Source organism: Sylvia atricapilla, chromosome 23 (assembly GCF_009819655.1).
Source record: "Sylvia atricapilla isolate bSylAtr1 chromosome 23, bSylAtr1.pri, whole genome shotgun sequence".
Lineage (NCBI taxonomy): Eukaryota > Metazoa > Chordata > Aves > Passeriformes > Sylviidae > Sylvia > Sylvia atricapilla.
Window position 1 is genome coordinate 1,890,839 of NC_089162.1, and position 19,404 is coordinate 1,910,242.

Here is a 19,404-nt window from a genome sequence, read left to right on the forward strand (position 1 = left end):
CCCCCAAACCCCCAAATGAGCTGTGTTCTCAAAAAATGAGTGATTCTCCCTCCAGAAGCTCCCCCAAAGTGTTACAGACACCCCCAAAATGGGTGATGCTCACCCCAAAATGAGTCCCCAAAAATGAGGATTGCTCCTCAGAACCAAATGACGACCCAAAAGGGGACAATCTCTTCCTGAAATGAGTGATGCTCTCCCAAAATGGGTGCTCACCCCAAAAGAAGATGCATTCTCCAAGAATTCTCCCCCAAAATGAGTGACGTGGCCCCAAAGGATGCTGTCCCAAACTGGTCCTTTTGGAAATGAGTGACACTCCTCAAATTAAGTGACTTCCCCTCAAATGACTGAATTTGTCCCAAAATAGACAACACTCCCCCAAAACAACCCCCAAATTAGGCACTCTTCCCCAAATAGAACAACCCAAAAGAGAGCAGTTCTCCCCCAAATAGAAGTGATGGAAGACCCCCTAATAATGGGTTGATTTTCTGGAGGAAAAAAAGGTGATTTCTGCACAATTTTTAGCAGAAAATTTGGCCACAGAAAAGTGAAAAAATGGGAAAAATCCTCGAGAACGGAATTTATTCTAAATTTTGCCCCTCCCATGGTGGCAGCTGCAGCTGCCCCTTAGCACCCAGCAGCTCGTTAGCCAGAAATTTGTGGTTTTTAAAGATCCCAGAATATTTGTGAGCACTACAGCTAAGCCTGTACCGGGATTTTTTTGCTTGAAAACGTCATTTTCCTATCAAAAAGTTGGAAAGCACCGCCACGAACAAGGGGGGGGACACAGACACTGGACAGCAGTTGCTTAATTAATGTAAGGAATTCTTTATTTCCAGCTGTGCAAAGGGGGGAGTGCGGGGTGGGGCAGCCACGGGCGGGTGACCCTTTTTCCTCGGGTTTGGCCCCGTTTTGGAGGCCACGGGGTGGGAGTGTGGGGGCAGCACCGCGTCAGGTTGGGCAGAGCACTGCAGAGAGAGAGAGAGACAGAGAGAGAGGGAGGGTGGAGGATGCAGAGAGGCAGGAGCATGCACAGGGATGCACAGGTGTGTGTGGGGAAGCATGAGGGTGCATTGGAATGCAGGAGGATGCACTGGGATGCATAAGGAGGCACTGTGATCCATGAGCAAGCACACGGATGCACAAGGATGTAGGAGGATGCACTGGGATGCACAAGGATGTATTGAAATGCAGGAGGATGCACTGGGATGGATGAGGAGGAACTATGGTCCAAGAAGAAGAACAGGCATGCACTGGGATGCAGGAGGATGTGCAGGGATGCACAAGGATGCAGGAGGATGCACAGGGGTGCACAGGATGCAGGGTACAGTGCAGGAGGATGCACTGGAATGCAGGAGGATGCACAGGGGTGTATGAGGATGCACTGGAATGCAGGAGGGTGCACAGGGATGCACAGGGATGCAGGATACAGTGCAGGAGGATGCACTGGAATGCAGGAGGATGCACTGGAATGCAGGAGGATGCACAGGGATGCACAGGGATGCAGGATACAGTGCAGGAGGATGCACTGGAATGCAGGAGGATGCACTATGATCCATGAGCATGCGCAGGGATGTAGAAGAATGCAGGAGGATGCACAAGAATGCACAATGCTATGCTGCATGAGGGTGCACAGTGACACACAGGTCTGCACTGGGCTGCACGTGGATGGACAGTGGTGCCCAAGGGTGCCCGGGGGTGGCACAAGGACACACGAGTGTGCACAGGGACAGCTGGGTGTGCACAGGGCTGCAGGAGTGTGCTCCACCTGCACAAGTGTGCAGCAGTGTGCTCCAATGCACAAGGCTCAGGAGCAGAAAGGCTGCACAAGTGTGAATGAGGCACCTGGGCACGTGAGGATGCACTGGTGCTGCACGAGGCTGCAGGAGGAACGTGGAAGGGATGCACAAGGAATGCACACAGGGCACAGAAAGAGCACGGAGGACACACAAGGACTCAGCAGGATGCACAAGAGATGGGCAAGAGAAGTGTGGGAGATGCACAGGGGTGCACAAGGATGGCTGGGGGATGCAGGGAAGATGGATGGGGATGTCCAGGGGAGGAAGAGGAGGGTGCCTGAGGGGGCACAGAGGGTGATGAGGCTGTGTGGATGAAGAAGATTGGTCCCAGGATGGGGCAGGAAGCTGCACAGGGACCTCCAGAGGTGTGGCAGAACAGGAGAGCTGTGCAAAGAGTGCCTGAGGGATGTGCAGGAGATGCACCCAGGATTCCTGAAGGATGTGGGGGAAGCACAAAGGATGCCCCTGAGATGCACGAGGGCAGCAGGAGGAATGACTCAGGATGTATCCAGGATTCTCTTGAGGATGCAAAAGGGATGAATGGCTGCAAGAAGGATGGGCAGGGAATGCACCAAGGATGCAATGGAGAGGCAGCAGGATGCAGAAGGGATTGCAGGGAAGCTGAGTGAAGGATGCATAAAGGGTGCCCTGGGCAGGCAGGAGGGGAGCAGGTACCTTTGAGGATGTAATCCGTGAGCAGAGTGGGCACCTTCTCATTCCCCTCCTTCATGGCAAACAGGACTGTGAGGGAGAACAAAGCTGTGAGTCTGGCTCTGCTGCCCTCTAAATGTCCTTTTTTCCCCCAAAACCAGCCCCACAGTTGCCAATTTCCCCATACAATTTATGCAGCAGGCCTGGGAACATAAAACAAAAAGGACTTTCATCCCCAATTAGTCAATCTGTGGCAGTGCAGAATGGGTGATTTACCCCCAGATCAACCCTGGTAAAATAAGCATAGTAGGGGAGGTGTTGGCTGCCAACCAGCTGTGCTGCAGTGGTGCAAACCAGGGATTTCCCCCCACCAGGTGGGTTTGTTGCAATGATGATGCAACGTTGGTGGTAGCACCTAAAATTGCCCATGCTGCAATGATGCAAAAAAAAAATCCCCCAAACCAGCTGTGCTGCAATGATACCTCAAACTGCAGCCACTGAAGCAAAGCAAAATGTGCCTTTGTGTCCCCAAAACATGTGATGCTGACCCAAACCAGCAGCTTGAATGAATTACTCACTGTTGGTGAGCATCTGCAGGTCCTCAACGGAGGGTGGTGAGCCCTTCTTCTCATAGGGGATCACCGTGTTCAGGTACTGCAAAAACAAAAGCCACTCCCAAAACCCACCCAGATGGCACAAAAGCACCTGGTCTTTGCTCTGCCTTGAGACAAATCACCCCAAATTTGTGCAAAACCAGAGTATTTTTGCAAAATTCCTGCAATTGCATTTAATTTGCAGGTTATTTTGGGGAGTACTGAACTAATTGGGTGCTGCAAACTCCACCCAAATCTATCCCTCCTCAGGGAGGACTTTTTGGGGTGAAAACAGGTAATTTTTCCAAGAGGGATTAGCAGGGTGTAGGGGTGAGAGCAGTGCTGTAAAATGAAGAAATATTTTAACAGGGGTTTGAGGAATGCAGGGGAATGGGGAGTGCAGAGAGGAGGAATGAAAACAGATTTGGGTAAATTTTTTTGGGGGAAAAAGGGCACCTGCTTCTCGTTGGTGGTAGGACCAAAAGTCTGGCGCAGGCCGGAGTGCAGGATGCTGGAGATGCCCTCCATGCTGAAGCGCTGGGGGGACAACGTGTCACCCTGTCACCTCCCCGGGACAGTGACATCCCCCGTGGCACCTCCTGTGGCACCAACATCCCCCACAACTCCCTGACTCCCACATCTGCACCCTGCCCAGATCCCATCACCCTGCTCCATACCCCCATCCCATATCCCTTTGTCCCCCTGTCCCACATTCCCCTGCTCCACGACCCCCTGTCCTGTGTCCTTCCCATACTGTCCCATGACCCTCTGCCCCATCCTGTCACTATTCCCATCCCCATCCCTTTGCCCCATCCTGTCACTATTCCCATCCCTCATCCCTTTGCCCCATCCTGTTACTATTTGCATCCCATCCCATGACAACCCTCATCCCTTTGCCCCATCCTGTCACTGTTCCCATCCCGTCCCTATCCTATCCCCATCCCATCCTCATCCCTCATCACTCGCCCCATCCTGTCACTATTCCCATCCCCTATCACCTCACCCCCGTGTCCCTCTGCCCCACTCTGTCACTATTCCATTGCTCATCCCCTTGCCCCATCCCGTCCCCACATCCCCTCCCTGTCCCCCGCTGTCACCGTGTCCCCACCTTGCGGGGCATGTTGCTGCCTCGCTCGGAGCGCGCCCCTTGCAGGCTCAGCCCCTTGTCCCTGCGGCGGCGCCGGGCGGCCTCTCGCTGCTCCCGCTGCTCTCCCTGCACGGCCAGCAGCGCCCCGATGAACGCCGTCTTCACCTCCTTCTCGAAGGCCAGCTCGTCCCTCCGCGCCAGCTGCGCCACCAGCTCAGCCGACAGCGCCCTGCTCGCCGCCTCCGCCCGGCCCGCGGCCGCCAGCAGCTCCCGCGCCGACAGCTGCCGCAGCCCTGCGCCGCGGACACACGGGCCGGTCTGCAGCGCATCCTGTGCACACCCCCGGCCCGTGTGCCGCGGCACGGCCCGCAGCACGGCGGGGAGCGACCCACAGCCCGTCTGCTTCCAGCTCCCTGCCGAGGGCAGCGAGCCCTTCCCACCACCCCAGGGTGCTCCCAGCCCCAGTGTCCCACCCGGCCTTGGGCGCTGCCAGGGATCCAGGGGCGGCCACAGCTGCTCTGGAAACCTCGTGACAGGGTCTCACCACCCTTTCTTGCCAATATCCCGTCTAACCCTGCCCTCTGGCAGTGGGAAGCCATTCCCTGTGTCCTGTCCCTCCAGCCCTTGTCCCCAGTCCCTCTGCAGCTCTCCTGGAGCCCCTTTAGGCTCTGAGCTCTCCCTGGGGCTTCTCCTCTCCAGGTGAGCACCCCCAGCTCTCCCAGCCTGTCACCATAGCATGCCCCCAGCCTTTGGGGCATCCCTGTGGCCTCCTCTGCACTCGCTGCAGCCAGTGCCATGCATGGGGAAAGGAGGGGGATGCCTGCTGCAGTCAGTGCCACCCCCAGTGCAGTCAGTGAAACGCACACTGCAACCATTAAAATGCATCTCGTGCTGAGCGAGATGTGCTCTGCATTTTCTGAGACACCAAGAGATAAACCCGTTGTGCAATTACTGATATGCTCAGAGCCATAAACAACGGGCCCAGAGCAATTAAGGAACTTCCTGGCACGATTAGTGACATGCAAGGTGCACTCAGTAATGTTCACAGTGCAATTAGTGACAGGCAGGGTGTGATTAGTGACATGTATGGTGCAATTATTGACATGCATGGTGCACTCCGTGACATGTATGGTGTGATTACTGACATGCATCGTGCGATCAGTGACATGCACAGTGCCATTACTGACATGGTGTGATTAGTAACCTGCACAGTGTGATGAAGAGCAGAGCAATTAGTGAAGTGCCTGGGCTTGCTGGTGACACAGCCCATGCCACTCGTGACAAATCTCACGTGCATGAACACCTCATGCAGAACACAAAGGCTCCTGGTGAACCCCACGTGCCTTTCCACACCAAAAGCCACATCCCCGTGTTCTTCACAGTTTTTGCCAAGAACCTTTCTGGCCAAGTCCCAGAGCAAGCCAGCACTGAGGCCTGGAGAGACTCAGTTGTCCAATTTGGTTGGAATTGTCCCCAAAAAGTGACTGGCCTGGGCTTTGCTGGCCATACCTTCATGGGAGCAGTTGTTGTTGAGGGCGGGGGAGAAAGCATGCAGCTCCCGCAGCAGGATGGGCTCCGTGCCCCTGCCACCACCTTTGCCTTCAGCATCAGCCTTGGTTTCTTCCTCCTCCTCCTCATCATCCTCCTCCTCGTCTTCATCCTCACCCTCAGGGTCAGCCTCGGGGTCAGGTGAACTCTGCATGAGCTCCTCCAGCTCCTCGATGACCTGTGGGGCATCAGTGATCTCCATGTCCACCTGCATCCTCCTGCACCTTGCACCCCACACCCGCTGCACCCACACCTGCAACTGTCCTCCTACACCTGCTCTCTGCACTCCTGTCCTGCACCCACACCTGCAACTGCCCTGCATCCTGCACTCCTGCTTTGCACTCACACCTGCAACTGCTCCCTTCATCCTGCACCTGCATCCTCTAGCTCCATCCTCTATCTGCAGCCTGCTCCCTCCATCCTCCACCCTTATTAGCATTCTGCATCCTGCACCTGCATCCTCCCCTTCATCCTGCATCAGCATCTGCATTTATATTCATCCGTACCCCAGGTCCTCTATGTGCATCCTGCATCTGCATCCCACATTCCCACCTACATCCCAATCCCACATTCCATGGACACAAAGGACCTGCACCCACATCTAAACCTGCATCCTGCACCGTCTGTGTCCTGCTGTCTGCACCCACCTCCTCCTGCTGCATCCTGGATCCTGTACTTGTACCTGCACCTGCATTTTCTATCCTGCATTCACACCCTGCCTCCACACCCCACATCTGCACCCTGCCTCCACACCAGCATCCTGCAGCTGCATCCCCCCTCTGCCCCCCACATTTGATCCTTCCCCCCATGCCACCCCTTCTGTACAGCAGCATCCTCAGCCCACCTTCCCACGGGCACCCACGACCTGCACTTCTGTCTCCATCCACATTCCAGGTCCTGCATGCCCCATCCCAAGATGATGGGATTTGGCTTTTTCTTGTGCTTTCAGCTCGTGGGCATGGCCCCAAGCCTGGCTTTTGGAGGACATGCAGGGCTCCAGATGCCCATGGGGTACCTGCTCAGCTGTCAGCAGCGGCTCCTCGTTGATCCCAGAGTCCTGCTCACTCCTCTCAGTGAGCTCCTCCTCCTCTTCCTCCTCCTCCTCCTTCCCGAGCTGCAGGAGACACAGCCTGGGCAGCCTCGGTGGCACCACAGGCCCAAACTGGGGTGGGCACAGCCCCAGATGGACACAGCCACAGCCCTGGCACAGGGACAGCCACCAGGGTGGCTCAGGGGGACATGGGGGTGGCATGGGGAGACACTGGATGGGGACATCAAATGGGGAGACACTGGATGGGGACATGTTGGATGGGTCTCCAGGGACACTGGAGACAAGGAACAGGAAGCACTGGAGGGGGAGGTGCTGCCAGAGGATGGGTGGAGATGTTGGACAGGGAGATACTGGATGGAGAGCTGTAGATTGGAGCCATGGACTGGAAGACAGGGAGAAGTCCGGGTCTGTTGGATGGAGAGTGCTGGAGGAGATCCAGGAGATGCTGGATGGGGAGAGCAGGGCAGGTGGAGCTGGATGGGAAAGGTCTGATGGAGACACAGGGTGGGGACACCAGATGGGGACATGGCAGAGCACACCACCACCAGGGAATGGATGGATGGAGATGGGTGAGGAGGCATCTTCTTTTTTCCCACCTTTCACTATCTTTTCCACCTTTTTAGCAGAAAATAACCCAAGGAAGTTATCTTCTCTCCCCCCTTTAGCAACAGGCCCTTACATCCAATTGGGTTCAATCCCATGGATATTGGGACACTTTTATAACCCAAAAAGCAGCTACTGACAGCACAAACTCACTACAAATGAAAACACATTTTCTACCCCCAAAACCACCCACCCCACCCGTGACATGGGGGCAACCTGGCAAAGGCCAGATGCTAAAAGGACCCAAATTTTGGGGTAGTTTGCAGTGTCCTGATGGTCACTGAGCCTTGGGGCTGACTGACAGCTGTCAGGGGATGGTGTGGGGACAGGGGGGTCACAGCCATACCTGGGGCTCGGTGCCATCAAGGGCCTCAGTCCCAGGGAGCTGCCACGGCCGGGGGGAGCTCCGGGGGGCAAAGCCATCGGTCAGAGCATCCCAGACCCTGCAGGGAGGCAGCTGGTGAGTGCTGATCCCAAAATGTTCCATCTCAGAGAGACAGCCCAAAAATGGCATGCCAAGGTGCCACAAAACATCCCAAAGTGCAGTTCAGAAATGTCCTGAAATTACCTCCAAAAAAATCCCAAAACACCCCTGAGATGCCTGAACCATCCCAGAACTCCCCCAATGATATCTTAGAAAACCCCAAATGCTGTCCTAGAAGCTTCTCAAAACAGCATCATGAAATACTGCCCTGAAATACCCCAAAGTACCCAAAAATGCTGCCCCAGCACCTGAGGTGCCCTCTAAAATGTCATTTTGTAATGCTGCTATCAAAACACGCCAAAAGGCTGCAGCAGTGTCCCAAAATGTCTCTAGATGTCCCCAGATGCCACTCAAAACCATCACCATGATGCCCTGAAGTGGCCTAAAATGTTCTCTTAAAGCAGGTCCAAAGCCCCAAGATTCTTTGAAAGGCCCCAAAACACCTCAAAATGCTGCCCTGGAATGCTCCAAACTGACCCCAAACGTTCTTCTGAAATACCCACAAAAAGCCCCTAAAGGTCCCAAAGGTCCAAAATGTCACCCTATCATATTCCAACCACCCAACTCCCCCACTGAAATACCCCAGAGATCCCAAAATGGCACTTTTCAACACCCAGAAATACCCTAAAATGTTTTCCTGAAATACTGACCAAAAGAGGAGCAAATAGAGAAGGAGAAAGGAAAAGAGGGGAAGGAGGGAAAAAAAGGAAAGGGGGGAAACAGGAGAAAAGAGAAAAAAGGGGTAAAGAAGAAGATGAAAAAAGGGGAAAAAGGGCAATAAGTGGGGGAAGGAAAATCTGGGTAAAAGGGGGGAAATGGAAGAAAAGTGAGAAAGAGGGAAAAGGAGGAAAATGGTGGGAAGTGGAGAGAGGGAGAAAAGGGGAAGAAAGAGAAAGAGGAGAAAATAGGGAATAGGAAAAGGGCCAAAGGAGGGAAAAAAGGAAAAATCAGGTGAAAAGGGAAATGAGGTAAAAGAGAAAATTTAAGAAAAAAGGGAGAATGAGGGACAAAATGGAGAAAAGGGCAGGAAAAGTGAAGAAAAGAGAAGAAATGGAGGAGAAATAGGAAATGGAAAAAAAGAGCTGAAAAGTGGCAACATCGAGAAAAAGGCCAAAAATGGGAGGAAAGGTCAAAACTGGGGGGAAAGGCACAGAAAGAGATTAGAAATTTTCTCCCCATCTCAGGCAACTCCCTCCATTTTCCCACCAGAAATTATGGGTTCGATCCAACATGGTGCCAAATCCGAATCCTGAAAATCACCCCAAAACCATCTGCCCCCTTTCCACCCCCCAAACTGCTCATTTTTGGGGATTTATTATATTTCCCTCCTCACCAGGGCTGAATTCCCCTTAGAATTACAGATTTCATAAATTCACATACAAAAATGTGGCTGCTGAACCTTAAATACTTATTTTTTAACAAAGCGCAGCAAATTAGTAATTTATAATAAATTAAATATAAATTAAATCTAAATGAAATAATTTACAAATTAAATCTAAATCAGTAATTATCCCCTCAAATTTGCTTTTTTTTTTTCTCTTTACTCTTAAAGGACCAGCACCCCACAGGGGCAGGCCAATACCAGCAGCGATTTCTGAGTTAATTATGGCAAGAAATGGTTAAAAACTCTGGAAATCCAATTCCTGTGAGGCCATGGCCCCTCCCCCAGCCTGCACACAGGGCTCATTCAAAGAAGACTGAAAAAAAAAGCCCTGTTTTGCCCAAAGTGACCCAAAAAAAGACACAATAAGTGGCACAAAGCGGCGACAGCGCGGCAGCCCCGGCGCGCGGCCAAGCTGCGTTTTGCTCTGAAAAACCACGAATTTGACCAATTGCAAAAAAAATCAATTCAGCCTCAGTGGGTTTGGGGGAAAGAAGCCCAAACACAAACCAACAAAACCAGCAGATTTGGGGCTTTCTGGGTTGAAAGCAACCCCTTTGCTTGGTGAAAAGATGGGTTAGGAATTTTGGAATAATCCCAATTAAACACACTAAAAATCCAGTAGAAATGTGATAGTGTGTAATCACCCAGAGGAAAAAACCCAAGGGTTTGCAGGAAAAAAAAATGGCATTTTGGAACAAAACAAGGTTTTTAATGGAACTGTAGAATTTAACACAAAAGGCACAATAATAACTGGGGGAGCTTAGGGGAGAATTTGACCCTAGGGAATTTGGCCATCCCCTAGCATGGTACAGAGGGGGCAGCCAAACTCTACTCACACCTTACTCAAGGTTTATGCTCAACCCCTGGGGCTTTCCCTGCACTGTGGCATGGGAAATGCTGCTCTTCCTCCTCACAGGCTGCTACTCCAGGGACACCACACAGCTACTTCAAGGATCCTACACAGCTACTCCAAGGTGCTGTATGATCACAGCACAGTCCAGGGGCCAATTTCCCTGTGATGGGCTCATAGAAGAGAGCACGGAGGTGCAGCAGGCCCCAGAGGGGCATTACTCACAAGATACTACACCACTACTCTGAAGTGGAGGACAATCCTGCAGTGAGCAGGACTGCACACTCTGGGAAATGGGGCATTCCATCACCATGAAGGATGCATGCAGGCATGAAGGTGCTACACAGCTACTCAAAAAGATACTACACAGTCTTCCACGCTGCTGCACGACTGTGCAAGGGGCCGAGCTGCACGTGGGCATGCAAGGTGGCACGCAGACCTTCCTCACAGGATACTACAGAGATACTCCTGACACTGGAGTTAGCCTGCAGCGTGGGGGGGTTCAGGGGTGTGAAGAGGCCCCAGGAGCAGCGGGGCCTTACTCACTCCTCATCCTGCAGGCGCTCCTCCTCCTCCTGCGCCTGCAGCCGGCCCCGCACGGGGGCCAGGCCCTCGGTGGCAGCGTCGTAGTTGCGGAAGCACACGGTGAGCTTCTCGTCGAACTCCTGCACCAGGTCCTCCATGGACTTGAAGCTCATCATCTCGGCGGAGAAGCTCTCCAGCTCGGCCAGCGCCGGGTCCGCGGGGCGCTGCGGGGACCCGCCATCGTCCCCGGGCCCCTCCTCGAACTCCTCCTCCAGGCTGACCAGCGGCGCCTCCATCCTCCCTCCTCAACACCGACTGCTGCCTTAGCTGCAGGGACAGCCCGTCAGCCACCAGCTACTAACAGCTTACAACAGCCAGATCCCCTTCGCTGACTGAAAGCCTACCGCCAGGGCTGTTACACAACCAGCAGTATCCCTGTAGTATCCTGGCAGTATCCCAACAGGATGTGCTACCTTCAGGAGGAATATTCTGATACTGTCGCACTATTCTAGCAGCAAAATTGATGAGTTGCAACCAGGTGCTGAGAGTGGCCCAAGTAGCTCAGAGCTACCCTGACAGTGTGCAAAAAAATGTCATACCACTACCTATTTCCCTGAAGTGGTAGTATCTTAGTTGTGTCCTTACATCCTTATCACTACTAAGGAAGTGGCCTGAAAGTATCAGTAATGTGCTGACAGTATCCCAAAATGTGAGTGTTGCCCTGATGGCATCCCAGAAGTATCTTACCATGATCTTTTCTTGTAGCATCTTGGAAGTATCCTACAGCTAACTGCACTTTAATCCTGAGAGCATCCTACTGCAAACTGACTCCTGTCCTGACAGCACCTTGGTAGCTTTGTGATAATATCCTGGTAGTATCATAGTAGTACACTAATGTTGCATCCTAGTAATGACCCTGTAGTATCCTGGTAGTGCCTCATTAACAATGTGACACTTTGGAGTATCCAGGATGTTATTCTATTAATATCTTAGCAGCATCCTGGCAGTACCTTTGTGCTACACTGAGAGTATCCTTGTAGCAGCCATTGAGTAGCTCAGCATTGTCCTGACGTTCTACTAGCACAGGCAGGAATGTCCTGATTCTGTCAGGTGCATCCCAACAGCATCCTGGTGCCCTGACAGTATCACAGTAGTAGATAATGAGTGTCCTGATAGGCTCCTAAGAGTGGTGTGATGGGATACAGTTGTTTATCCTCATAGCAAGCTGAACATATCCTGAAAGCAACCCGAACGTATCTTGTGAGGAACCTTGTGTGAGCTGCTCCAGTGGCACCTTCATACGAGTACCTCAGCATCAGCTCTGGAAATACCTTAGTAGCAGCCTGGTGGTACCTTAGTGGAGCTCTTGCAGCATCCACATAGTATCCTGAGAGTACCTAGTGCCACTCTGGAAGTGCCTTACTGCTGCCTGCAGAGTAGCCTGCCCACGTTCCAGTAAACTCAGAGCATCTCAGAAGCATCCCAGCAGCATCCTGAGAGCACCTCAGCTGGGCCTTGACACTATTTCACTACTCCCTCAGGGGATTACTGAGAATATCCCAGTAGCATCCTAGTAGTAAACTCAGAGGAAGCCAGGAGCAGCCCAGAACAGGTGTCAGTAGCCCTGGTGGTACCTCCCTGGGGAGGAGAACAAACATCCCAGCTCTGGGGAAAACCTGCCCTGACCTGGGTTTGAGTAGCACCTGTGTGCAGCACGGCCGCATCCCCATGCACGTGTGCCTCCTGGGTGCCCCAAACGTGCAGCACACAGCTGCAGCACACACCCTCCACGTGTACGGGGTGCAGGTGAGCCCATCCCTGCACACACCTGCAGCACACACCTGCAGCACACACCTGCAGCGGGGCACATGGGTGCACATACACACACACACATACACACACGGGACAGGCCCATGCCCCATGCCTGCTGCATGCCTGGTGCTCCCCGTGAGCACGCATGCCATGCACAGAAAGGTGCAAAGCACACACACAGAGCAGTGCATGTGAGCAGAGTGTCTGCAGACAGATGCAGGCATGCTGCAGCACTGCACATGTGCTGGGCCTCACACACCGCACACGCATCTATCCCCACGTGCCCCAGTGGATGCACACCCTGACCTGTGCAAGTGTGCACGCATGCACAGCTTGGCACTCATGCAGCCCCACAGTGTGCATGCATGCTCACCTCAGCGAGCATGCATCCCCACAGAGTGTCTGTGTGTGCACACCCATGCATCCCCACGTGCAATGCTGTGCACAGACACACAGAGCGCACCCCTGCATTCCCTCACACATGCTGTGCACAGCTCTGCACTTGTGCGTTCCCACCCATGCATCACAGACCCCACCATGCCCACAGCACCCAGCTCCAGGCCCCAAACACACAGCACCACGCTGTGTGCACACACACCTGCACGTGTGCTCCTGCCTGCACGTGTGCCCCTGCAGCTGCACACGGACACCCTCACACACACACACATCTGCATGCCCACATCTGCATACACAGCCCTGCACATACGCATCCCTTGCACATACACACAGCCCTTACACACGTGCACAGCCCTTGCACATACATGCATCCCTTGCACACACACATCTCCTGGACACACACGCATAGCCCTTGCACACGTGCACAGCCCTTGCACATACATGCATCTCTTGCACACACACATGCATCCCTTGCACATACACGCATCCCTTGCACACACACATCTCCTGGACACACATGCACATCCCTTGCACACATGCACAGCCCTTGCACACAAACATCTGGACACACACACAGCCCTTGTGCACACACACGTCCCTTGCACACACACCTCTCCTGGACACATACGCACATCCCTTGCACATACACGCATCCCTTGCACACACACCTCTCCTGGACACACACGCACATCCCCTGCACACGCACGCACACGAACACCCGCGCACGGTGTCGCCGCCCCGCCCTCCGCCGCTCTCCGCGTCCCCAAGACCCCCGAACCCGCCCCCGCAGTGTGCGAGCGCCTCCCCCGCTCCCCGCCACCGGCCCCGCACCGCCAGCGCTCCCCCGGCCCCGCTCCCCCGGCATCGCCCTCCCCGCAACGCGGTGCGCCCCCGAACCGAACCCGGCACCCCCCGCGACACCCGCCCCCGCGGGTCCCCGTGCGACCCCCGCCCCGCCTGTAAGGCCAGCATCGCCCCTCGCTGCCCCCGAACCCCGCACCCTCCACCGCTCCCCCAGCCCCGCATCCATCTGCAACCCCGCACCCATCACCGCGCCCCCGAGCCCCCAGCCCCATCTGCAGCCCCCCGGCCCCGCACCCACCTACAGCCCCGCACCCACCTACAGCCCCGCACCCACCTGCAGCCCCGCACCCACCTACAGCCCCGCACCCACCTACAGCCCCGCATCCCTCACGGCCCTCCCGGAGCCCCGCACCCACCTGGAGCCCCCCGGCACCCCAACCCCGCACCCACCTACAGACCCCCCGGCATCCCAACCCCGCATCCCTGGCCGGCCCCCAGCCCCTCCGCAGCCCCCGGCCCCGCACCCCCCTGCAGCCCCGCACCCCTCCCGGCCCCCGGAGCCCCGCACCCCCCTGCAGCCCCCTGTCCCCCGCCCCCCCTGTCCCCGGCCCCGCACCCACCTGCAGCCCCGCATCCTCCGCGCCGCCCGGGGGGTGCTGTGCGCGCACTGCGCAGGCGCGGGGAGGACCGGTGACGTCACCGCGAAGGGGGATGCGGATGGTGGCCAAGGGAGCCGTGACGTCATCTCTCAGCCCGGGGGGGTACAGCGTTTTTTTGGGGTTTCTAAAAATCTCTCCGAACCCCCCGCGCCGTGTCCGTCCGTCTGTCCGTGCCCCCGGGCCTGTCGCCCCTGTCACAGGAGTCGGTGACACTGAGGGACAAAGGAAATGAAAACCTGAAACCATGGAAATGACAATGGAAATTTATAGATAGGAAATATAAAAAAAATAAAAAAAAGATGACATGCAGGTCAAGTCATATATCCACAATTTTTTTCTTTTCTAAGATAAAGCCATTTTCTTTTATTTTTTTTCTGAAATAAAAGACATTTCTTTTATTCCTCCTAAAATATCCACAATTTTTTTTTCTTTTCTAAAATAAAGCCATTTTCTTTTATTTTTTTCTGAAATAAAAGACATTTCTTTTATTCTTTCTAAAATAACGCAATTCGAAGCCATAAAATAAAAATAAAGGGAATTTCAAAATAAAAAAGGCATTTTTCCTCTCTAAAAAAACCAAAATAGCAATCAAAATAACTGATTAGCTTTTTATAATAATGTTCTTTCATCTTAATGTTTCTAAAATTTATTAAAAACTTAAACAATAGCTTTTGATGAATATTATCATGTAGGCTGCGGGGTTTTTTTCTTTATGAAATCTGAGTTTAGTTCACAACCCAGTGGAACATCTGGGCTGAAGCTCAGTTTCCCAGATCTCCGCTGCCTGCAGCTGCCTGCTGCTCTGTGCTTTCCATGCACTAGGACAGGAGCAGGGTTTTCCCTCTGGCACATGGCTTCAAGTTGCTCATATTAAGGAAAAAAAAAAACTCCTCAAAAGAGTCTGTGAAATGGTTGTTGTTAAGTTTAAGGAAATTTTGCCAAGTCCCGGCTGGAGCATCTCATGCTTTGGCACAGTGCTGAAGAAATCCTCGAATCCCGGAATGGTTTGGGCTGGAAAGAAACCCTAAAGCTCATTTTGTTCTCAGGGCTTGAATCAAGTTGCTCCAAGCCCCATCAAACCTGGATTTGAACATTTCAAGGGATGGAGAAGCCACAGCTGCTCTGGGCACCCTGTGCCAGGGTCTCCCCACCCTCCCAGGGAGGATTTCCTCCCAATATCCCACCTAACCCTGCCCTCTGCCATTCCCTTTGCCCTCCAGGCCCTTGTCCCAGGGCCCTTAGGTGCTCCATGTCATGTTGGCCAAAGAGGCAGCATCAGTCCTTGTCACACCTGAAACAACAAATTGACAATAAAATGATAATATTCTGCTGAGGGCACCAAACGAGGAAATGTTTGGACAAAGAGTGAATGGCACTGTCCAGAATTTACAGGGATTAAATATTCACATTCTTGACTCAACACGGCAAGGACCAAGGCAAGAGGATGGCAAATGGTGCCCTCTGGCACAGAGGAAAAAGGAAAGAAAGAAAGAACAAAGGAAAGAGAAGAAAGAGAAAAAGGAAGAGGAAGGAAGGGGAAAGAGGAGAGAGGAGAGGAGAGGAGAGGAGAGGAGAGGAGAGGAGAGGAGAGGAGGAGAGGAGAGGAGAGGAGAGGAGAGGAGAGGAGAGGAGAGGAAAGGAAAGGAAAGGAAAGGAAAGGAAAGGAAAGGAAAGGAAAGGAAAGGAAAGGAAAGGAAAGGAAAGGAAAGGAAAGGAAAGGAAAGGAAAGGAAAGGAAAGGAAAGGAAAGGAAAGGAAAGGAAAGGAAAGGAAAGGAAAGGAAAGGAAAGGAAAAGGAAAGGAAAGGAAAGGAAAAGGAAAGGAAAGGAAAGGAAAGGATAAATGTAAAGAAGAAAATAAATCCTCTGCATGGAACTCGTATCTGAAGAATAATAAAGCATCCACTGTTTAACTTGCTGCTCCATGGGACCAACCACCCCACATGCAGGGGCACCCACCACCATTCACACCTTTTCCGTTATTTTTTCACTTACATCTTCTCACATCCATCTCTCCTTATTGGTGAAAGTGGAGTGGTTAAACCAAAGAGGAGGTTGCTCACTTTGGAGTCTCTGCCCCGTGTAACTGTCTTAAACTCAGCCAACCCCTCAGGTGTGACACTGGGAGGATGCTGCAACACATCTCCCTCCCCAGCTCCTCCCCAGCAGCTGCCTCTCCACCTTGCCCCTGCCTGCCTGGGCACCAGGGAGTCCAGGAGCTCCTGGAGCTTCTCCCATGTGAAAAACAAGGGTTCACTTTCTTAGAATAAACGTATAAGTTTAATAATAATAATAATAAAAAAGACAGATAGGAGACAGAAAAGCAAAACACAGCCAGGTGACTCGGCATTCAGCTAAGAGCACTCCTGCTAATGAAAAGGCTCACTCCTAAAAAATATCAGCCTGTTGTATGTTCATAAAATCACATGCATGATTCAAACATTCCTCTTGAGTGTGGATTTCTTGGTTCTGTTTCAACTCCCCCCCAACCATTTTATCTTGTAGACCCACTGGCAAGTGGCTCCACTCCGTCTGGTGGCATAGGTTCAGTGATTCCCTCTCCTGGAGTTTTTGGTCAGTAGTCTTCATCTGGATAAGATAATTCAGGAATTCAAGGGACCTCCTCCATCCTTCTGGTTCAGCTGGTTTAGGTGCCACAAACCAGTCCTTACTGTGTTACAACTCAAACCAAATACACTTTGATCCCATCTGTTACTAATAACAGAAAACACAGTAAAACCTTCCCATATTACACGTATCGTATTCATCTTAATATATGCAAAAAGCCAACTTTATAATTTATAACACCCCAGCACTGGGGCAGCTCCCACCCTGCACCTCAGTGTCCCACCTCAGCCGGGGTGCACTGCCTGTGCCTCTGCCCCTGCACTCCAGCCTCTGCTCCTGCACAGCAGCATGGGCACAAAGAATCAGCCCCAGGACGGGATGGACATGGCCCAGAGAAGGTGACTGTTGGAGTCCAGGACATCCCCTTGGATGGCCTGGGACCTGAGGAAAGGAGTTTGAGCCCTGGACAGGGGGCTCAGAGACCTTGGCACAGAGCCCAGGAAGACACTGGGTTTGATTTTGGTCCATAGGAAGAGCTTTCAACATTGCAGAAGTAATTACAGACTCCCAGGATGTGAAAATTGTAGTCTAGCACAGTAGATGATGTAGAATTTAATAGTCTTAGAATTTTTAGAATAGAAGTAAATGGGGACAAGATGGTGGAATTTGGGTGGTACCTTATGTACTTCTCCTTCTTCCTCGTCCTCCATTTTCTGGGGCGGTGATGGCACAAAGTAGTTAGAGTGGATTGGACCAAAGTAGAATGTCACATCTGGTGTGGGCACTGGGCATTGGCACAAAATAGTAAATAACCAGTACGTAATTATCTGTATAAATGTTGGGGGACATCCTCTCGAGAGGCAGTCGCCTCGTGTCCCAGCTGCTGTCCAGACCTCGGCTGGGAGCAGAGAAAATTTTGAGATACCAAATAATAAACAACGCGAGAAACCTGAAAACAAACCTTGAGGACTCTGCTTTTTTACACGGATGCGACTCAGGGCTTTTTAGAGGGCCAAGGACTTTAAACCACCTAAAGCTCGGGTGAGGAAACCCCCCCGACAGGTGACAAGGGGACTGGATGGCCCCAGCCTGCCCCAGGACGGGATGGACACGGCCCAGAGAAGGTGACAAGGGAGCTGGATGGCCCCAGCCATCCCCAGGACGGGATGGACATGGCCCAGAGAAGGTGACAAGGGGACTGGATGTCCCCAGCCAGCCCCAGGACGGGATGGACACGGCCCAGAGAAGGTGACAAGGGGACTGGATGGCCCCAGCCTGCCCCAGGACGGGATGGACATGGCCCAGAGAAGGTGACAAGGGGACTGGATGTCCCCAGCCAGCTGGGGAGGTGGCCAGGAGCCCTGCCAGGGGGTTCTCCCCCACACTCAGCTGCTCCTGCAGCTGGCCTGTCCTCTTGGCCATCACCTCTTCCAGCAGGGCCTTGGCCATCTCCTGCTGCTCCAGTGCTGGGATGTAAATCCCTCTGGGCCCCATCCACACAGGCCCAGAAGTGCTCAGAAATGGGAGGGCTGAATTAAAGCCTGCAGAGAAACTAAAACATAAAATCCACACAGACGTGAGGTAGCAGTGTAAGTTTATTTTAAATAATTTTAAAAACGATAATTTTTCATTTTAATATAATGCTATATATATATATCTATAATGCTATATATATATATATAATGCATATATGTAATATATCTTTGCTTAAGTGCCTTTAGCAAATAAGAGATTGCATTAGTTAGTAAGAAAAAGACCTAAAGCCCAGTTTAAAGTTCAGTACCGTCACCTTTCACAAAGTTAACTAAATTCAAGGCATAAGGAAATCATTTTGGAACCTTGCTAGCATTCCTAGATGGAACAGATGGAGTGATGTATGTAGAATTTGGGTAAGAAATTACAACTACTTTTCACATCAGTGTTAGGTTTGGATAGGTCCAGCAAGACGCTAATAGGATTGTGTTGGTACCTAAAAATTGGCTAAAAATAGAATAAAAATGCACTGCTTTGAGCATGCTAGAGATCTCTGAGGGAACACACACACAGATCATGGGACGATGCCGCTGTTGCTGCTGCTGTGCTGCTGCCACTTCTGCTTGGGAGTGGGGACTCTGTGCTAGAAGGCTTTCTGCATAATGACACAAACTGCAACGACTTTGCCTTCATGAGACTGATTTAGCCATGCAATAAATTGTGGACATGGGACAGAGGGTACTGTAGATTTAATTAGCACAGTCAGTTTGATAAGCAAGATGCTTTGGCAAAAAACAAACAGCTTTGAAGATTACATGACGATTGGATCAAGTCTGGTGGACAGGAAAAGAAGATTGAATCAAACTTCTACAAGCAAGAGAGGTTGTAAAATATCTAAGTCTGTCTGTGTGATGTTTAACCTAATCATTGTAGTAAAAAAATAATTAGCCTTCCTAGAATAGTATATTAGCATTTGGAAATCACCGTAAAAATAAATTCTGATCAGCGAATCCTTCTTCCCATCTCTCTCTCAGTCGTCCATAATAAATGACTTTTACAATTCCCCAGCTTCTTCAGTCCTTTATGAAGACCCCACAATCTCAACACTCCCCTGTAGGCGAA

General features: G+C 52.2%; 1 protein-coding gene across 2 annotated transcripts; it reads right to left on the reverse strand.

The window, feature by feature from the left end:
* Positions 1–805: 805 nt before the first annotated feature.
* FEZ1 (fasciculation and elongation protein zeta 1) lies at positions 806–14,263 on the reverse strand. Of its 2 annotated transcripts, none has more exons than XM_066334814.1 (10): positions 14,205–14,263; positions 10,594–10,899; positions 7,676–7,772; positions 6,691–6,777; positions 5,637–5,853; positions 4,149–4,420; positions 3,497–3,577; positions 3,026–3,101; positions 2,472–2,537; positions 806–965 (listed from the first exon to the last, which is right to left on the reverse strand). In XM_066334814.1, the coding sequence occupies exons 2-10, from the start codon at positions 10,866–10,868 to the stop codon at positions 949–951; spliced, it is 1,188 nt and encodes a 395-aa protein (XP_066190911.1). In that variant the 5' UTR covers positions 10,869–10,899; positions 14,205–14,263; the 3' UTR covers positions 806–948. The 2 variants fall into 2 exon arrangements, with proteins under 2 accessions (XP_066190911.1, XP_066190910.1); XM_066334813.1 differs by having other exon boundaries at positions 6,691–6,789.
* Positions 14,264–19,404: the final 5,141 nt, after the last annotated feature.